This window comes from Pipistrellus kuhlii, unplaced genomic scaffold, assembly GCF_014108245.1.
Source record: "Pipistrellus kuhlii isolate mPipKuh1 unplaced genomic scaffold, mPipKuh1.p scaffold_m20_p_1, whole genome shotgun sequence".
Lineage (NCBI taxonomy): Eukaryota > Metazoa > Chordata > Mammalia > Chiroptera > Vespertilionidae > Pipistrellus > Pipistrellus kuhlii.
The window spans coordinates 75,241,937-75,260,219 of NW_023425404.1; the positions used below are offsets into that span (position 1 = coordinate 75,241,937).

An 18,283-nucleotide genomic window follows, 5' to 3' on the forward strand; every position below is an offset into this window, starting at 1 on the left:
CCCCCCCTTCCCCCCCAAGCACAGAAGTTCTCCCAGCGTAAACACAGCTGATCCTCACAGCCAATTGGCCTGGAGGTCAATTCCTCCCAGTGATACCAACAGAAATCAAGGCTTAACTACAACAAGACTGTGCACACAGCTCACAAAGGGGTGCACTAAGAGTATCCACCTCAGGTAACTGGGGAGACCTACCCACTGGGCCATATAGGACACTAGCACACAAAATCAGTCTATTAACACAGGGAAGAAGCCAAAATGTGGAGACAAAGAATCAGGTCACAAATGAAATAATGGAGGAAAGCTGTGTCTATGCCGGGAGAACATCTGTGCTGGAGACACCCTTATGAGGCGAGACTTGCTTCAGTGGGGCTTTGGTGCTCACTGAGTCTGCCCCCTGAGTGTGTCCTTTATGGATGTGAGGAGTTGTAATCTGGATGGTCCCACTCTGACCCCTTGGTACACCGGCTCTTGGGTCTCTAAGGAGGTGCAAATTTAGCATCTGCCTGAGGCCACCCAGCAGGAGCTACTGAGAGATCTGCAGATTCCTCTTCTTTGTTTGGGATTTGGAGGTGCCCGATGAGGCCCAGCTGTGAAGCAATGCAAGCTGCTGTGGGGCCTTGGGCCTTCTTTTGGATGTTCTCGGTATCTCTGACTCAACTGCAGTTTGTTAGCTAATTTTAGATTTCAAAGAACCAGGCCACTCATGTGCACAGCTTGGGTGGTGTGAAGTCTCAGGGTGGAGCAAATAGCAATGGCTTCTCATTAGTCCTGCCCTAAGAGGCCCCAGGTCTCATTGTCCCTTGGTAATCGCTGTAAGCACCTCTGAGACAAAGCCGCCATCGAGTTCTGTTCCCGCTGCCAGATATTCCAGTTTCTCCTCATTTGAGCCTGGGTCCCCAGAGTTTCACCCAGAACTGGAGTTCAGAGGAGTTGGGAGCTTGTGTCTTCCTCTGGATTGAAAGAGCCAGCTGTGTACTCAGTTGCCAGTCCTCTCCTTGCTTGCACCTCCATACCTCTTTACTTCTGCAGCTCCTCTGAGTCTCAGTGTGCTTTTCTCTTCCCTTCTAGTTGTAGAATTTCTACTTAGCCGCCCTTCCTGTGGTTCTGGATGATATCTATTTTGTCTTCTAGTTGTAGTTTTGAAGTTGTTATGCGAGGCAGCAAGTTCAGGTGTTTATCTATGTCGCCATTTTGGTTTCTCCACAGTGCATATTTCTTAGCCTTTTTACTTATGTTACCGTTTTCCTTTTCATCCTCACCTGAAGATATCTTTTAATTAATTTTAGAGAGCGAGAAACATCAATGTGAGAGAGAAACATTGATCTGTTGCCTCTCATAAGCTCCCAGACAGGGATCGAACCCTTAATCCCCCCAACCGACTGAGCCACCCGGTAAGGGCTACCAGTATTCTATTGATAAACGTTTACTTATCTTAGGTCTGTTTTCCTGCTAGTCATCTGTCCATCCGTCCATCTACCTGTCTACCCAATACACACATACTGAGTAGTATAAAATACATTGAAATAAACCCCAAACAAATTAGTTCCCTGAAGGCAGTAGCATAGATAATGTTATGTTTCTACTTTAATAGGGTGACCAGGCAAAACGTTTTTGAAGAGTTGACTTTTGAGCTGTGCCTAAAATTAGAAAAATGGTCTAGAAATCTAGAAAAGAGGGTTCTGGGCAGAGGAGATACAATAAATATAAACGTCCTGAGGGAAGAACAACTTGGTGAGTTCAGTGAACAGAAAAAAGTACAGTGTGACTTAGAGCATGAGTAGTTTCTCTCATGTAAATAACTGCTTTAATATATGTTAAGTGCTTTACACATTTTTCTAAATACGGTTAGGAGTGGAAGTGAGGGGGCCAAATAGTATCTTCAGTTTTACATTTCGAGAGTTGAGGTGTGGGGCCACTTTCTTTTTTCTTTTTCTTTTTTTAAATATATTTTATTGATTTTTTACAGAGAAGAAGGGAGAGAGATAAAGAGCTAGAAACGTCCATCAGAGAGAAACATTGACCAGCTGCCTCCTGCATACTCCCCACCAGGGATGTGTCCGCAACCAATGTGCATGCCCTTGACCGGAATCGAACCTGGGACCTTTCAGTCTGCAGACCAACGCTCCACCACTGAGCCAAACCGGTTTTGGCAGGGCCACTTTCATTTTTATTCTTTCTCCCCAGAACTTCTTCTTGCTTCCCTTGGCTCTGGGATTCTTGGGTTGTCTGGAGCTTGGTAGGGAGGGAGTGGGCTGGGATGTGAGGTTCGGTGAGTGAAATTCTGTTGGGGAGAGATGTGACAGAGACTCTGATTGTTTCAGAGACTTTTGTCTATTAAGATGTAGATCTAGCAATAGAGCATATTCATATGTTGTACATGCTGAGTTTTGTGATAAAATATTTGGCTCTCCTTTGGCCTATTAATGAAATCATTTCAATGCAGAAATTGTCAACATTTCTCAATCTATGAAAACAAAATTTGGGGGTTTTTTTATAGTTAGATATGAGGCCATATTACAAGTGATTCCTAATTCAGTACTATTGGATTCAGTTTACACAATATGTGATTAAAATAAAGAGGCATTAAAAAAAATGTCATTAATCAGAGTCAGCCAAAACCTTTGCTATAATGTGGCTTTCGTGGAGGAAAGTAGTACTGGCAACTCATATTTAAAATAAGTTTATAAAAATCCTGGGCATTGTTACATTGGGGAATGAAAGCCCTTTTCTGAATGCCTTAATATCAGAAAGACATTTCATTTTATAAGGTAAATGTCAGAACCACCTATAATTTTTTAGGCAGGTTAAAAATTTTAGACTGGTTAAAGAACACAATTTGTTTCACTGGTATTTGACTGCTGAGTAAGATAGGAGAGACCAGTCACATTTGCATAGAGGGCTTGTTTAAAAATTTGCAATCTACATTTTTTGATACGGTAAAGTTATGAAATTTTTGGCAGGTTATAGTCAGATTCCCATGTACCTATAGAAATAAGGGAGTATGCAGCTTCCTTTATTATTTTTTCTTTCTTCTACATAACAAGACTCACTTCCTTTGAGAATTAAAAATAATTTGGAATGAGGTTAGAAATCTGTGATAAAGAAGATTTTAATTTAACAGATGCTAATAATATAGCATGTTCTGTCTATTGATGAAAATTTTTTTCTTTTTTAACATGGGTAATTTTTTTTCAGCACAACTTATAAATAAGTTTCAGTGGGAAATCAGTTTTATTTTGCTACTTGTACCTGGTATACATTTAATAATGGTAAGGTAATTAACTTCTATTTTATCTGTGATCGGATCTCTAGTATAAAATCATCCCACTAGTTTTAACGTGAATATGTAATTTTTGATCAAAACAACTTTTTGATATAAAATCTTTAAGGTGAGTTTAAGAAAACAAATTAGTATTTTATTAGCCTTAATCCTTTGTCCTGAAATGAATAGAAGTGTAAAAGATGTTGCATATTTACAAAAATCTTTTATTCCTATTACAGTATGTAGATACATAAATTGTAATTAACTTGCTTACTTAGAACATCTAATTTTTGCTTGTCATTATGCAAATGTATGGTTAAATCTGTTTTTTAAGATTTTTCCAGTTTAATGTTAGAATCCAAATTCATAAAGAGTTGGAAAAATGAGATGTCTGAGCTATAGGATTCACAAGGATTTCATATGAAGCCTATTTAATCAGGATAACACTGTTATTAATATTCATAATGTCAGCTGGAACACAAATGACAGACTATGGGGCCTAAAAATTTTACTTGGCGAATTTATTAAAAGTATCTTAAAAAATTAATGGAATTTAAGTAAAGTTAGTGAATATGAAAATCTTGTGTTAGCACAAAAAAAAAACTCTATTAGAACTTTCTTTGTGATAATTTTACATTGATGTCTTTTGACAGATTTCATTGGTACTTAAAGAAGAAAGATGCACGAATGGTCATTTAAGAGGATTTAAACACATTGGCACATTAATTTTTACATGAATAATAAGTACTTTCCAAAAGCAATTAACTTACAGTGTACAGGATATGAATTGAAAAATAAGACTGTGACATCAAGGGCAAGGCAAATGTGCTGTACATTTTAAACTTAGTGGTAGGACTTTTTAATATTTTGATTTATTTGTATAGTTCGCATAGGCTATGACTTAGAATATGGTTATTATAGTGCGTTTGAAAGCATATTAGAAGGGCAATAATGGAGTCTTACCCCCAAATATTGGTGATGTTAAAACATCATTCTCTGCAAGTATCATTTACATTTATTGGAGACTTAAACATTGGCTGTATTATTGGTAATATTTGAGAATATGTTCACTTTTGCAGAAAGTCTTAGGGTGATTCTGATTTGGATTTAGTGCTTCAAATACATTTGTTAACACAGACTTATTGATTATAACATAAATGTATAATAAAAACTTTTTGAATTTCAGAGTGAGAAGTTTAGTTAAGAATCATCTGAGTTGGGTACAAGTAAATTTGTTCTATATTTTAGCCTGAGAAAGTAAAAAGTTAGGGATGGCTTAAGTAAAACTGAGATGCATTTTATTTTTTAAACTACCTATTATTTATGTTTTTAAATATGCTTATAATGACATTATGCCAGTGTTATAGTTTTTATTTTTTTAATTTAAGTTCATTAAAATTTTAGATTATTATGTATAGTCAGAATAATGAATATTTTATTTAATACTTTCCAGAGATTTTTTTTTTTTGTGTGTGAGTGAATTTTAGTATTTATAAAAGCATAGTTATTTCCTGTAACAGTCCACTTAGGGTTCACCTGTAAGAGGATATAGTCATTGGCCTGGCAGTCCAGATGGGTACTAGAAGTTTACTTGCAATCTGTCAAAGTTACAATGAATGATTTAGTTTCACTAGACATGTAGGTGTAGCCTAGTATGATTGGGAACTCACATTCAGAGTTTGATTGGAAAAAGCATTGATTATCAGGGTGTGTAGAAATTACCACAATATAATGCATACATTAAAATTTTTGTATAAAATGTAAAATCATATTGCTATATTGGCTATTATGATTTTTTTCTAGTGGCTTTTTAAAAGTTAGTTTTTAGATGGGGATGGTTTTGTTTTTAGATCTGACATATTCATTCATTTTAATATATGCCCAGCAGAGGGCAGCATTTTACTATGTCAGCATCACGAAAGAATTAGTCCTGCTTAGACTGTCAATGTTTCTTGTAATTACTCCCAGTATATTTGTTGCTTGCTTATGAATTAACTTGCATTTATGGAACTAAATCATTCCAATCATTTAATTACACCTGAGGAGCTGAACTATAATTGCTTGCTTCCAACTAGGATCTGATATGGCTTGAGCAGTATTAATTTGGTGTTTACTTTTCTGAGTGCTAAAAGCATTAAAATGATTGTGCAATGGGATTACATTTTACTAATTGCTGGCATTCATTAACTGGGAAAATGATGAGGAAGAGTGACTGTATATTACAGAGGGATAAATTTATGGTTTTAAATAGTATATTACTAAGCACATTAAGGCCTGTAAGACATGTTTTAAAATACTCCAGAGGTTATTAAAGACTGTATTTTCTACATGTCTTGCTATATGAATCTCTTATTAAAAGACTGCAATTATTATTAACCTTTTTGGGCAATATGTAGGGAAATGGTTTCATTGACTGGAACATATTTCTTTGGTATTAATAACTTCCTATATTTTCAGCTAATCCAAAAGTAAATGAGGAACTTAGAAAAAGATTGCCAACTCCAGATCAACATATTTAGAGAAAATTGGAAAGAGAAGCTTACTCCAGCTTTATTTGAGGACTTTTTAAAGAATGCAGAGTTCTAGCTGTGAGGTAAATCTAATTTTATTCTCCTTAACAGCATGCACACAAAAAACTTGTAGAGCTTTTGTCATGTTTATTACAAAATCAAGTTTAAGAGCAAAATATGAATAATTCCACAAATTAATGATAGTCTTTATGTTTTTTTTAATTGAAAAAACATTTTTAAGTGACTTTTACAAGTAGAACATATTTTATATGAAAATATGTATTATAAATTGAAATAAATAAATTTGAAATTTTTGGTATAAAGTTTATGACAAATAGACTAGAAATTTTATTCTTGTTAAATAGTTGAAGTTATATTTGGAAAAAACTAAATAAATTAAATGATTCTCTAACCAAAGGAGCAAGAATATCTAAAAGCTTAACCTGAACTGTATTTACTGAAATATAAGTGTAAAGGAAAGAACCTGTTTCTGAGAAAAATGATTTAATTTCATCTGTTGAATGCACAGTTAATTGTCCCATTACAAATGTTTTAGAAAATCATTTATCCTATAAATTCTCTGTTACACAAAGGTAAGGCTTAAGTGTGTTCTGATATATTGTTTTAAGTTTATTAATCTAGAGGTGGCTTTATTTTAGCTTCAAATTCTGGAGCAAAAACCAGAGACATTGCCAGAGCAAACAAGAACAGAAGTACAAATGGAGAACTGGTCAAACGGTAAGGACTTTTAAGGTATTAATACCAAACCCCAGGTGTTGTGCTAGTTCAAGGCACTGAATGAAGTGTGTTTGTTTTAACCAGTCAGACAGAGGCAGACAAGTATACACACACACATGCACCCCCACACACACAAAGGAGGAGGCACACATAAAGAGACCCATATACTGCAAAAGGGACACAAAGACTGACACACAAAGACAGGCACATGCAGAGAAAGAGACACATACAGAGGAAGAGCTATTGAGAGAAAAAGAAGGGCCAGACACAAGGGAGAGAAAGAAACGTAGACACACAAGTCATGAAGACTGAGAGAATAACTTGGAGAGGGATGCATAAAGAGAGGGACACTCAAAGAAAGAAACACAAGCAGAAGAGATGCATAACAGTAAGGGAAAACCTACACTCAAGTAGTGAGACACAGAGAAAGACATGTGTATAGATATACATATGAAGACATAGGCACACCTGGGCTCAGAGTAATCACAGTAAGAGAAACACAGTGAAAAAGAGAGACATAAAATAGACACAGAGAGAGAGACAGACAGACAGAGAGAGAGAGAAAGAGAGAGAAAGAGAGAGAGAGAGAGAGAGAGAGAGAGAGAGAGAGAGAGAGAGAGAGAGAGAGAGAGAGAGAAGAGGACGGACACTGAGAGAGATAGAGGCATAGGCATACATACAGACACACCTAAGAGAGATGGTGTCAGAGGGGGCCGGAGAGAGTCTGAGCAACAGAGATGTGCAGCTGGAGACAGAGAAAGACACCCCAAGACAGCGACAGAGACAGGAGAGAGAGAAAGATACACACATCTGTACAAGCAGAGGGACAGAACAGCCAGGACAGAAACGCAATTTGAAAGACATACTGAGAGATGGCCTGATAAAGAGAGATGAAGAGAATGGGCACATCTGACTATCAATAGAGCCATAAAGAGGGAGGTTTAAAAAAAAAAAGTTAGATGTTTAATTGAAGTCTCTTACAGTAAAAAGTTGCAAATCTGGAATTCTTGAGAAATAGACCATTATGACTATAGTATCACATATAACTGAAAGCTAAAATATTATGTCCATCATTTTTATTTTCTCTAACAATTTTGTAATTTAAAAATAAGATTATTACCAACACAGTACACATTTCTCTCTTCCTTTTGGATTCCTCTTCCCCAACAGGGCTCCTTTTTTCCATGTGTGAACTTACCTTTTTCAGAAGGTTGAAGGCCATTTGGAGTGATGGTTCTATCACCATTTTACTAAATAAGTTAATAGCTACACAGTTATTTCAGGAATAGAATGGTCTGTGCTTTCTGAGTCTCCCTTTTCCTGACTTCTGCATTTGTTTTTTCTTACATACTGTTATAAATTTTCCTGTGGTTTCTGCCTTCCATTAGCAACTTTTCTCTTATTTGTGATTTTAGGCTGCTTATTAAGAGTTTAGAATCCAGATAACTGAATTAAGCATAAAGTCATATCAAATAGGATAGTTTAGAATCCAGATAACTGAATTGAGCATAAAGTCATATCAAATAGGATAGTTAAAGGTTTTCAATATAAAGTTTAAATGTTTTAGTGTATGAACTTTGTGACAATTTTGATGTACTCTTTTTATGTAAGTTTGTGTTAATGCTACATAGATCTGGATCTGGAAACTAATGTTTTATAGGTGTTTTTATTCATTTATGCAAATAAACAAGCAAACAGCCCTCTTTTAAAGAGCTCAGAGCAGTTTCGATTTATGTACAAAATAAGAAAAGAGGAAGTAAATAAATAATGATGGCCCCTGTTTCTTATATTTTCTATTCAGAGGTCATATTTCTGTGAAAAATATGTTGTGTAAGTTATAGACAAACAAATCTTTAAGCCAAAGGAATTCTATTTAATATATAAAAAGAGCTGGAAGCTATGGAGGAAATTCTTCTCATAAATGTGGTATGGTCAGAGTGGCTCAGTGGTTGCGTTGACCTATGAACCAGGGCACATGCTTGGGTTGTGGGCTCGATCCCCAGTGTGGGGCATGCAGGAGGCAGACAATCAATTATTCTCGCTCATCATTGATGTTTCTATCTCTCTATCCCACTCCCTTCCTCTCTGAAATCAATAATAATAAATGTGGAACAAGCAAGAAAGATGCAGAGGAATGGAGCTGCTGAAGTTCTAGGATGCTAATAAAAAGGAAGGTTTTCAGGCTAAAGACATGGCTGAATATTGATAGTAATAATTTAGATAGTTTGCAGGAAACATACAACAGTTGTGACTAAAACAGTAATAAGAAAATTTCCATTTTTACAGGCATGTTTTTGACATTGGAAATAGGAATTAGAGAATCCTATTAAAAACATTATTAAGAAATAAAATTAAACAGGTAAACATAATATATTTTGAGTTTAGTGATAACTGATACATTTAAACCAGTCTACATAGTCATTTCTTTGATATCACAGTTCATGGAATTTATCATAAAGCATAGATTACTTTAAAACTCTCGTACACAAATGTTCATAGTATACTCTCAAATACTAGTAGTTACTTCATTTAATGTTATTTTACTTATTTTTTTAAATTGAGCTAATTAACAACTTGAATTATGCAGATTTACTTTTGTGTCATTTTGCAGATTCATTATAAGAAGTGCTAAAGTGGTTATTCTTTTCCTAGCTTTATTGCAGAAACATTGCTGAATATTTAAGTCAAAGAATGTATGAAATATACAATATTAATAGGTATAACTATTCATATTTTTCTTTGCATTATAGGTAGTTTGGAAAATGTAAAGCTAAGGTTTGTAGGTGGAAGGGGTGATGACATCTACAAAATGTTATTTATATTACAAATTTTATATTTTATATATTTTATATTTAGAATATAATTTTAATATATTTATATTTAGAATATTTATTTAGATATAATGTTATTTATATTATAAAATAATATATATAAAATTTTCTGGATCTGGAAACTAATGTTTTATAGGTGTTTTTATTCATTTATTAATATATTTAGATTACTTACTTTTATTTATATTTGTTACTTTTTATTCTTATTTTCCATATTCTATAGAGTGGTTAAAAATGGTTCTTTAAGTGGTTAAAAGATCAAACCTGAATGAAAGAAATTTTCAGCTGATGGAAGCAATACGTGAGGGAATAAATGTGTGTTGCCCAGTGAACAGTAACATCTTCTGGCTTCTTAAGAAGTAAAGGATGTTTTACCCTTTCACAAAAACTTCTTTTTTCAAGATTCCTTTTTCCCCCTGCTTTTTTAAGAAACACACACACACACACACACACACACACACACACACACACAAAAGATCAAAATCAAGGTATGTATGTAAAGTCAGCCTTCAGAAAGAATGATTTGTTATGTCATTGGTTAACTCTTTTTAACATTTACTTATTAGTTACTTAACTGTATAAGAAAAAAGACATGGTGTCAAAATCTCCTATGAGTAATTAATTGGAAAAGTATAAAAAATTTCTAGGTATTTTTTATATTCAATTTTGGTGGTTTTTATTAAATTAGCAGAAACATAATTTAGTTGTTTTGTAATATACAGTCCATTGGAAATAGCTTTCATATTATTTATGAATAAGTGTGTATGTCATATCTATACATACCTACACTAATCTAGGTAAAAATGAGGTCTGGGTGCCTGTTAAATTTAGAATATTGTAAAACATATTTAAGTTTAGAACCTTTAGGGGTCAGTGTTCCCTAAGAAAGATTAAAAAAGATTACTGTGCCTACTCAAATTAAATATTAAGTCTGCTTTATTTTAAATATTTCTTACCAATTGATCACAGAGCTTGAGGAAGCTTTAGACAAACACCTTTCAATGTTATGGTTTCTTCAATATTATTTTCAGTTTTATTATTTTAGGATATTATATTTAATGTATATTTATGTACAGAGTGTTTTTTTTTCATTTAGGTTTTATCTCAATTTAAATATGAATTGTTTTAAAACCATTTTCTGTTAACCTTAAAAAGTAAGCATGATTCTAAATCATTATACTCATCTGAAATTTGAGATGAAAAAGTGCTTCTGGAATTGCTAATGTTAATTGAATCTTTACATGTAGTTTATTGGAGGCTAGCAAATATTTTAAAAATCTTTTGCTGAATTTCAGTGAAAAGCAGATGTCCTCTTTATTTTTGAATTGAATTAGCTTTTACCTCTTATAGCCATGATTCTTGTGGTTTTTCTATCAAACCTAGCCAAAGCTAACTTGTAAGTGGTTTATTAGTTTCTAGTCAGAATACTACTTACTTTTCTTTGGCATTTGGAACCTGTGTGCCACCATCAGTCTCTCTTATTATTGGTTCATTTATCTTTCTGTCTTTTCACAAAGTATATATTCTTCTTACCTTCTGTCCATCTGTTGTTCTGTAATTGAATTATACCTAAAACTATTGCATGACTTACAAGCATTTTATAAAAGTAGACATCTATAGAAAAACATCTAGGATGTGTCTTTGATCATTGTAACTAAAATATGATTGTAGAATCTCATATTTAAGTAAATTATTTTCTTTTAAAGCATACAGGAAGGAAATGGCAAATTGCATAGAATGGACTTCCATTTCTACCAACAAAGTTGTTGGTAGAAAAAAAATGATTTCCTAAGCATTGAGAAATTCAAGGTTCAGAAATATCTACATCATTAATCATTTTGTGTTAAGTAATAGGACTTGAATTGTATTTAATAATTGGCCTTCTAGTAAGTAATGGTGTATTTTCCTTAAATGAGTAATGTAATTTGCTTTTGTTTGTTTAAAGTAGAAGGTAAATTACCACTGGAGAACCAATACATTTAATAATGTCACTAAAAAGTTATAGAAGAAAGAACGCAGGTTTGGAGCTAGATAGACCCCTGTTTCAATTTTGTTAATACTTCACTTCTTATGTTAGTTGCCTGGACTTGGGTGCAAGTTTCATAATTATTTTGAAGCCTGAGTTTTCTTTTTTATGGAAGAGGAGATAATCCCTTTAGGACTGTTTTTGAGAGTAAGGGATTGTGTATGAAAGTCCTACTACAATACCTGAAACAGGAAGTGAGTTTATTTAATATGTATTTCACATACCAGAGTGATTATTTTTAGTAGTGTAGTGGTGAGAATGATTTTTACAGATGGAAATAAAAAGATTGTTGATGTACTTTACAGAATCTAAATAAATGGTGGTGGTGGTTGTCATTGTATGCCATTCAGTTGTGAAAGTAGGTATATAAAAAATATCTGAAGGTATTAGGAAACATAAATGACAATTTGAAATTATTAATTTTATAAGGAACTTCAAAAATGATATTCATATAATGTTATTAGAAACTTGATTTTTTTCAAAGTAGTATAGTTTATTTTTAGTATACTTATATTTGATAAAATAGAATGTAAAGTCAATAACATTCACTTTGGGTAAACCTAATTTTGTCCGTATTGAAATCCCAGTTGCGATAAAAATCTTCAGACTATTGGCATCATGCATTGTGCTTTTTCCTTTTAGCAAATATGAATTTAAGAATGCATTTTTTATTTTTCATATTTCATAGACTGGTTAGAGAAGACATTTCTGAGGTCTGATTAAACTCATTATTCATCTCCATAGTACCTACCTTAACAGAACGCTGGTAGCTTCTTACACATGGCCATCTAGAATTTTTGCGAGTGGTTTTAGGATTACTGGCAGCTGGTGCACAAGGATTGACTTATTTTCAGAGGAAATACAAAGGCAACTCTTAGGCGCATGATTGAGGATATACTATTCTATTTTAAAATTACCTGCTTTTAAGTAAGTTTGTTAAAGTAAGTGGGATTCTGGGTGTTTTTATTTTTAAGCTTGATATGAATGATTCTGTTACTATTCTTGGCCTTGGTAGGAAAGAGGAATGAAAACAAAAAATTTTACATGGGCAATTTCCTTTTCTAAAAGATTATAAAGTTTGTTATGTACTGTATTTTGAAATTCATCTGTTTCTGATACAAATAATTCACATATGTTAATTTATGCCAAAATTATGCATTTTGGCAGTTCATTAAATAGACGTTACTTGTAGAGCAGTCTTAGGTTCACAGCAAAATTCAGCGAAAAGTACAGCGCTCCCATCACACAGGGTACTCCCTAACTCTCCATACACACAACCTCCCCACTGTCAGCACCCGCCCCTACAGCAGGGCCTTTGCTCCATTCCATGAACCTCTCCACAAATTCTTAACAATGGAATGGTTTGTGAGACAACAGGAATCTTTGCCTTTTTACTAAATTTAGAGTGCTTTAAATTAGATTAATCTTGTACTCTTGGAATTCTTACTGTACCTTTGGTGCTTCATTTTATAACAATAATAATCACTAAGGAGAGTAAGCATGAAAATGGTAAATTTTTTTTTTTTGAATAGGACCATTTCTCTCCCATTTTGATATATTTATATGATCTTCTCTTTCTATAACTTGTGACTATTTCTTTTATTTACAGAAATCCAATTCTACTTTTATTATCCAAGCTCTTTCAAATTTATTTGTGGCCATGAAAATATGATGTTTTTTTGAAATAGAAAAACGACGAATTTTTTAAAGTGCTTTCTTTGTTTTAGATTCTGATAAACGTGCTCATTCATTTCTAGTTTTGGCTTTTTCATGCCAGAGTACTTCCTGGAACATATATTTGTAATACAAATCTTAATATGTTACATTTTTAATTTTCTAGAAGTTAGAATTTCAGTCTATCATATTTAAGATGATTGCTGTGCTCTCCATAGTGACTATATTTGTCACTTTTCTTATGATTACTATAAAGTCCTGAGATTATATTGGCATTTTGTTGATTTTACAGATCTGAATCAATATACATTGGTGTATCAACCAAATTAATGCCATTTACACAGTTGTCCATGTTGACTGGCTGTGGAGTAGGTTTGATGTAACTACATTTACTGCATTTATTCACTATTTTTGGTTATAAAAAATTTTATAATTGAATAAAGTGCTTTTGGGGAATTACCAAATACTCTGTGTGTGTGTGTGTGTGTGTGTGTGTGTGTGTGTACACACACACCATGAGTCAAAACTTGCCATATAGGACATTTTAAAATTTATTTTGGAGAAGTTTGAGGTGGAATTTTTCTGTTTTGTTTTTCATGCTTTTGTTTCTTTTTGAGGAATATGAAAAAGCAAACAGAACAATTCAGACTACAAAATTTTGAAATTGGTTGCATCTAAATGAAATATCCTAATCTATAGCTTTTGGGTAAAATTGATAATCCTTTGATAAATGGTAAAGTTGTGCTGATGATGTATGGTAAAAAGTAATTATTTAAAATTTTTTTATTTTTACTTTAATTTTTATTTTTTAAGTAATTCTAGCCTTCACATATCAAACCTTGTTGGTACTTTAAATTCAGGATGCTAGTAGGTGAAAAGTTAAAAGTAATCAGTTCATATTGATAAAATTATACTTGTAGAGTTAGTGAATATGTTAGCTTTTGCAAATTTAATATTTTTTAAATTAAAAACTAAATTCACCTCCTGAATCTTTTCACTGGCTATTCCTAAGATAATTTGATGTATTCTAAGGCATAATAATATTTATTGATTTTGAGCATTTTTTATATAGAAATATAATCAAAGTTAAGAACGAGATATCCTTATTTCCTTCTTCAATTAATGTCTTTTTTTTTCTGTGCTCCCCCACCCCACCCCCCCTTTCCCAGTGTTCAAGAATTTCAGACTAATATTGAATCCTAACAAATTGGGATAGGTAGGGTTTATTCAGCTTTAGTTTGCTTGAACCAACACATGTTATGGAGGAAATATGATAGGCTCTTTTATAAATTCTAACATTTGGGTATGGAGTATAGAGTATTCTCTATCCTTTCCCCAGATTAATGTAAAGATTTTTCAGTTTAAATACGTTTTTATTGTAAGTAGATAAGATGGTTTTTGAATCTTTATTAAAAAAACACACAGATGTAAAATTTGGAGTCACTGTAGCTTTTTACTTAATTGCTTGTAGGAGTTTAAAGTTAAAAAAATAATGATTTCAATTCAAGAGATATGATTGTTTCCTTTTGGAAACATTCACTGCCCATATTTTATAATCAACCCGTGTGGAGTTTAATACCAGAGCTGGATGTATTAGTCCAGGTGAGAAGGGTGAAGACAAAACAAAAATGTCCATTGAAAAGCTGTGCTTGGTCCGCTGAGGACTTAGTAGAGACCAGCATCAGAGACTTCCTCTGCATTTTTATGGGTCATTTGCTCTCTGAGATGTTTTATATTGCTCCTTTATTACCTTTTTCTTTTTTAAAAGACTCTGCTCCTCTATGAAGTCATTTGAAATAAACACATTATTTAAGAAATCAAATTTAATTTTCTTAGGTCTCTCTCTCTTTTTTTTTGTCTCAGGTATTTAATGCTTTTCTAAAAAAAAAAAAAAAAAAAAGTGAAACTCTAAGAAGGAGGTGATGATGCTATATCCTGCAACTGACTAATATGACTCTAGTATAGTAGGCGCACTTGATCAATGAAATGGGAATCTATACCTTTTATACTTCTGTTTTGTTTTGTGTGTTTTTTCCCTGGAGAAACAAATGGTAAATTTGAATAAAGTGTATATCATTTGCATAGAATGTCATATAATGATGCCATATAGAGTATAATGATTTCCTAAAATCTTGTCTTTAAAGTAACTGAATTACAATGAGAGATAAACAGAATATTTACCCATCCCTTATGAGCCGCTGCCAATATGTAAATTTATTCTTCTTCTTTGCACAAATATACTTTTGAGCTACTGCTTAAACACTTTGATGCTCTTAGTCAAACAGTTTTAATGATGCCTCCAATATTGTGAAAGTGTGACATTTGATGAATGTCTCATATAGTTTTGATATTTGGGCACATGTCAACAACAACAACAACAAAATGAACATTGGTTTGTCACGCAACACCTAGATAATTTGTAATTTTACTGTTTATATTCATCTTGACATTTTTTTATCTGCCAAAGGCAGGTTTCATTTGGAATCTTAATCTGAGATTTATTTGGTGGATCTGGAAGTCATAGCCGGGGTTCCCACAGGAAATGGTCCATCTACCCGCAGATTAGATGGCAGCCCTGCAGTTGTTAGGGGAGCTGCGCATTTAACACACATGCACACTCATTCAGGCTGCGCCGGGGAGAAAAATTAAAGTAGTAACCCAGGTTTAGGAACAATGTAGCTAAAAAGTCCCATATTTGCTGAATGACAAAGGGTTATATAGCAGCATTTCATTTTATTATTCGTGCTTGCATTTCTTGTTTGCTCTGTTGAGTCTGCTGACGAATACTAATAAACGCCTGCAACAATCCAGACGAGAGATGCCTGGCAACAAAGCTATGCGGTGGACCTCCCTGATCTTCTCCAGTTCACAACCTGACCTTTTGAAAAATTGGCTGGACTAAGCTGCAGAATTTGGGTGTAATGGTTATTGTTAACTCCAGCTTTAGGATTTATTAATTTGTGTGATCAAGACTTACCTATACTTCAAAGTTTCAAAAGACCAAACACAATCATCCATCCATTAGAATTAACATTGTGTTTCAGTGCTTTCCACTTAGTGTCTGACTGGTGATTCTTCTGTTTTGTTTTCCAAACCTAAAAATACACCAAAGTAAAATGAAAGGCACATATAAAGGGAACCTCCCCCCACCCCCCTTTATACTTGTTATTGAAAAGTTGCCTTCTGTAAATGATCTATGAAATTGTTGAATATATGGACAATCAGGATGTATTCATTCTTGAAATATATATACTGTAATTATGAAATCTGTTTTACTTGAAGTTGTAGAAATTTAAGATTTACCTAGTTCATTTACATTTTAATTGCTTTATACAAAGTATTATTATAATAAGAAAAACTGAGCAAGATTGGGAATATACAGTGAGGAGCCAAATGGTTCATATCACTGGAGGACAAAAAGAATAATAGGGTAGTTTTCACAATCATTTCACACTAAATAATATTAATAATGGTTTAAATAGGGTAATAAAAGTTTTACAAAGCTTTATGTTATGTGATATGTTCATAAGTTAATTAGGTAGCCTAAGCTTTAGGAGATTATACTATTATACTCTGTTCATGGCCTTCTAGTGTAAGAAATGATGTTAAAATTTAAAAGCTGAAACATTATGATAGAACTTAGTTTTTACATAGAATTATTACCTTTTTACCCTATAGAGTAAACATCAATGTATTCATGAGACTTATTGAAACAAACAAAAACTTAAAAAAATTTGGTATAGTTTCACCATTTTAAATAGCTTTTGTATAATAAAATAAGTAGCAAAATTTCAGCAATTTCCATGACTATGCAGTGGAGAAGTTGTAACATGATACACAAAGTCATTGAATTGTCTTAAAGATGAAATAATTCATCACCACTTCATTTTGACATATTTATCTAGATATACAACTATGTATAGGAATGTAAAGGATGTAGTTTATTTTGAATGTCAAACCCTCATATCCAAGTGGTTAAATTATGTCATAGTGACAGATTTCATGATTTTTTAGCTTTGTAAACATTTATAAAACCTTCAGGGTCTTACAGCTACATCCAACTCTCCCACATGTTTTTTACTGCCTCTCTCTCTACATACATACACACACACACACACACACACACACACACACACACATGTTGCACACCTTATTAGAACTACATAAGACTCTGTATTTCTGCTCTCCAACATGGTAACCAATGGCTACATGTACCTTTGAGTACTTGAAATGTGGGCAGTGAGTATACAGACTTATAATAGAAGTTATAGTTATTTTTTTCTTCTTCTCCTTATGGCTGGTCCAGTAAAAAACAAAACAAAACAAACTAAAAAACTAAAAAACAGCCTGAGAGAATATACAGAATACACAGTATCTAAGTAGCAAGTTTGCATTTTTTAAGTCAAGGATCCAAAGTTACCAAGTTTCCTATGACTCCAAAATTAGAACCTGTGAGTAATAAGCACCTATGACCTACTAACCATGATTATTGTTATATCTAATAAAATGTGCCATTGTAGTGAGTGCTCAAATTAGGTTACAGAACATGCCATTTGCATTTCTTATTTTCAGAAATGGATTGAATTTACAGAATTATACTATTAATTTTATTTGTGTGAAATTGAATTTTCTTTCAGGATCTCTTGTCGAGAGTTCTAAAATTTAAGGCCCTATTAGTTAATTTGTTATATATTCTGTTACAAACTTTATTAAACCATTAGTTATTAATTACAATTGTTAACCACATTAAGTATTTCTATTATGTTTCTCTCATTGAATAAGGTAGCATTTTATTTTCCAGGTTCATGTCTTCTTATTTTTTTAATAAGAATTTTTCTTATATGTTATTTATTTTTTATTATATTTTAATAAGTAAATATTTTGCTTTCAGCAAAACAAATTTTCACAGATAATAATAGCTAATATTTATCGAGTGTGAATTCTGTGCTGACACTTTTCTAAGAGATTATATAATTTAAATAATTGTATTCTCAAAACCTTTTGAAGTGGTTGCTATTATTATGTACTTTTCATTGATAAGAAGCTGGTGAGAGGTTAAGTAATTTGCTAAAAGTCATACATTTGTGTGTTAGAGCCAACATTAAAACCCTGAAGCCCATCTTAAGAGCTCATGCATTGATTCTGCTTGGTAGATCTAAATATACTGGTGTTCTAGTTGGAAGGTCTGCACTTTTCTCTTGTACACACATTAGGTAGGACCACTGTGATATGGAAGAAGTTT

At 32.9% G+C, this 18,283-nt stretch overlaps 1 protein-coding gene across 8 annotated transcripts in view; it reads left to right on the forward strand.

Annotated features, from left to right (window-relative positions):
- The window catches only part of MIPOL1 (mirror-image polydactyly 1), a 320,705-nt gene that overhangs the window by 42,272 nt on the left and 260,150 nt on the right, over nt 1-18,283 (forward strand). For 7 of the 8 annotated variants that reach the window (XM_045585525.1, XM_045585523.1, XM_045585517.1 and 4 more), the window contains 2 exons: nt 5,720-5,855; nt 6,432-6,510. In XM_045585525.1, coding sequence (XP_045441481.1) covers nt 5,835-5,855; nt 6,432-6,510 — 100 coding nt within the window. In that variant the 5' untranslated portion in view covers nt 5,720-5,834. Of the gene's footprint in view, nt 1-3,933; nt 4,112-5,719; nt 5,856-6,431; nt 6,511-18,283 lie in introns of those variants that run through there. The other variant, XM_045585518.1, reaches the window with a different exon arrangement.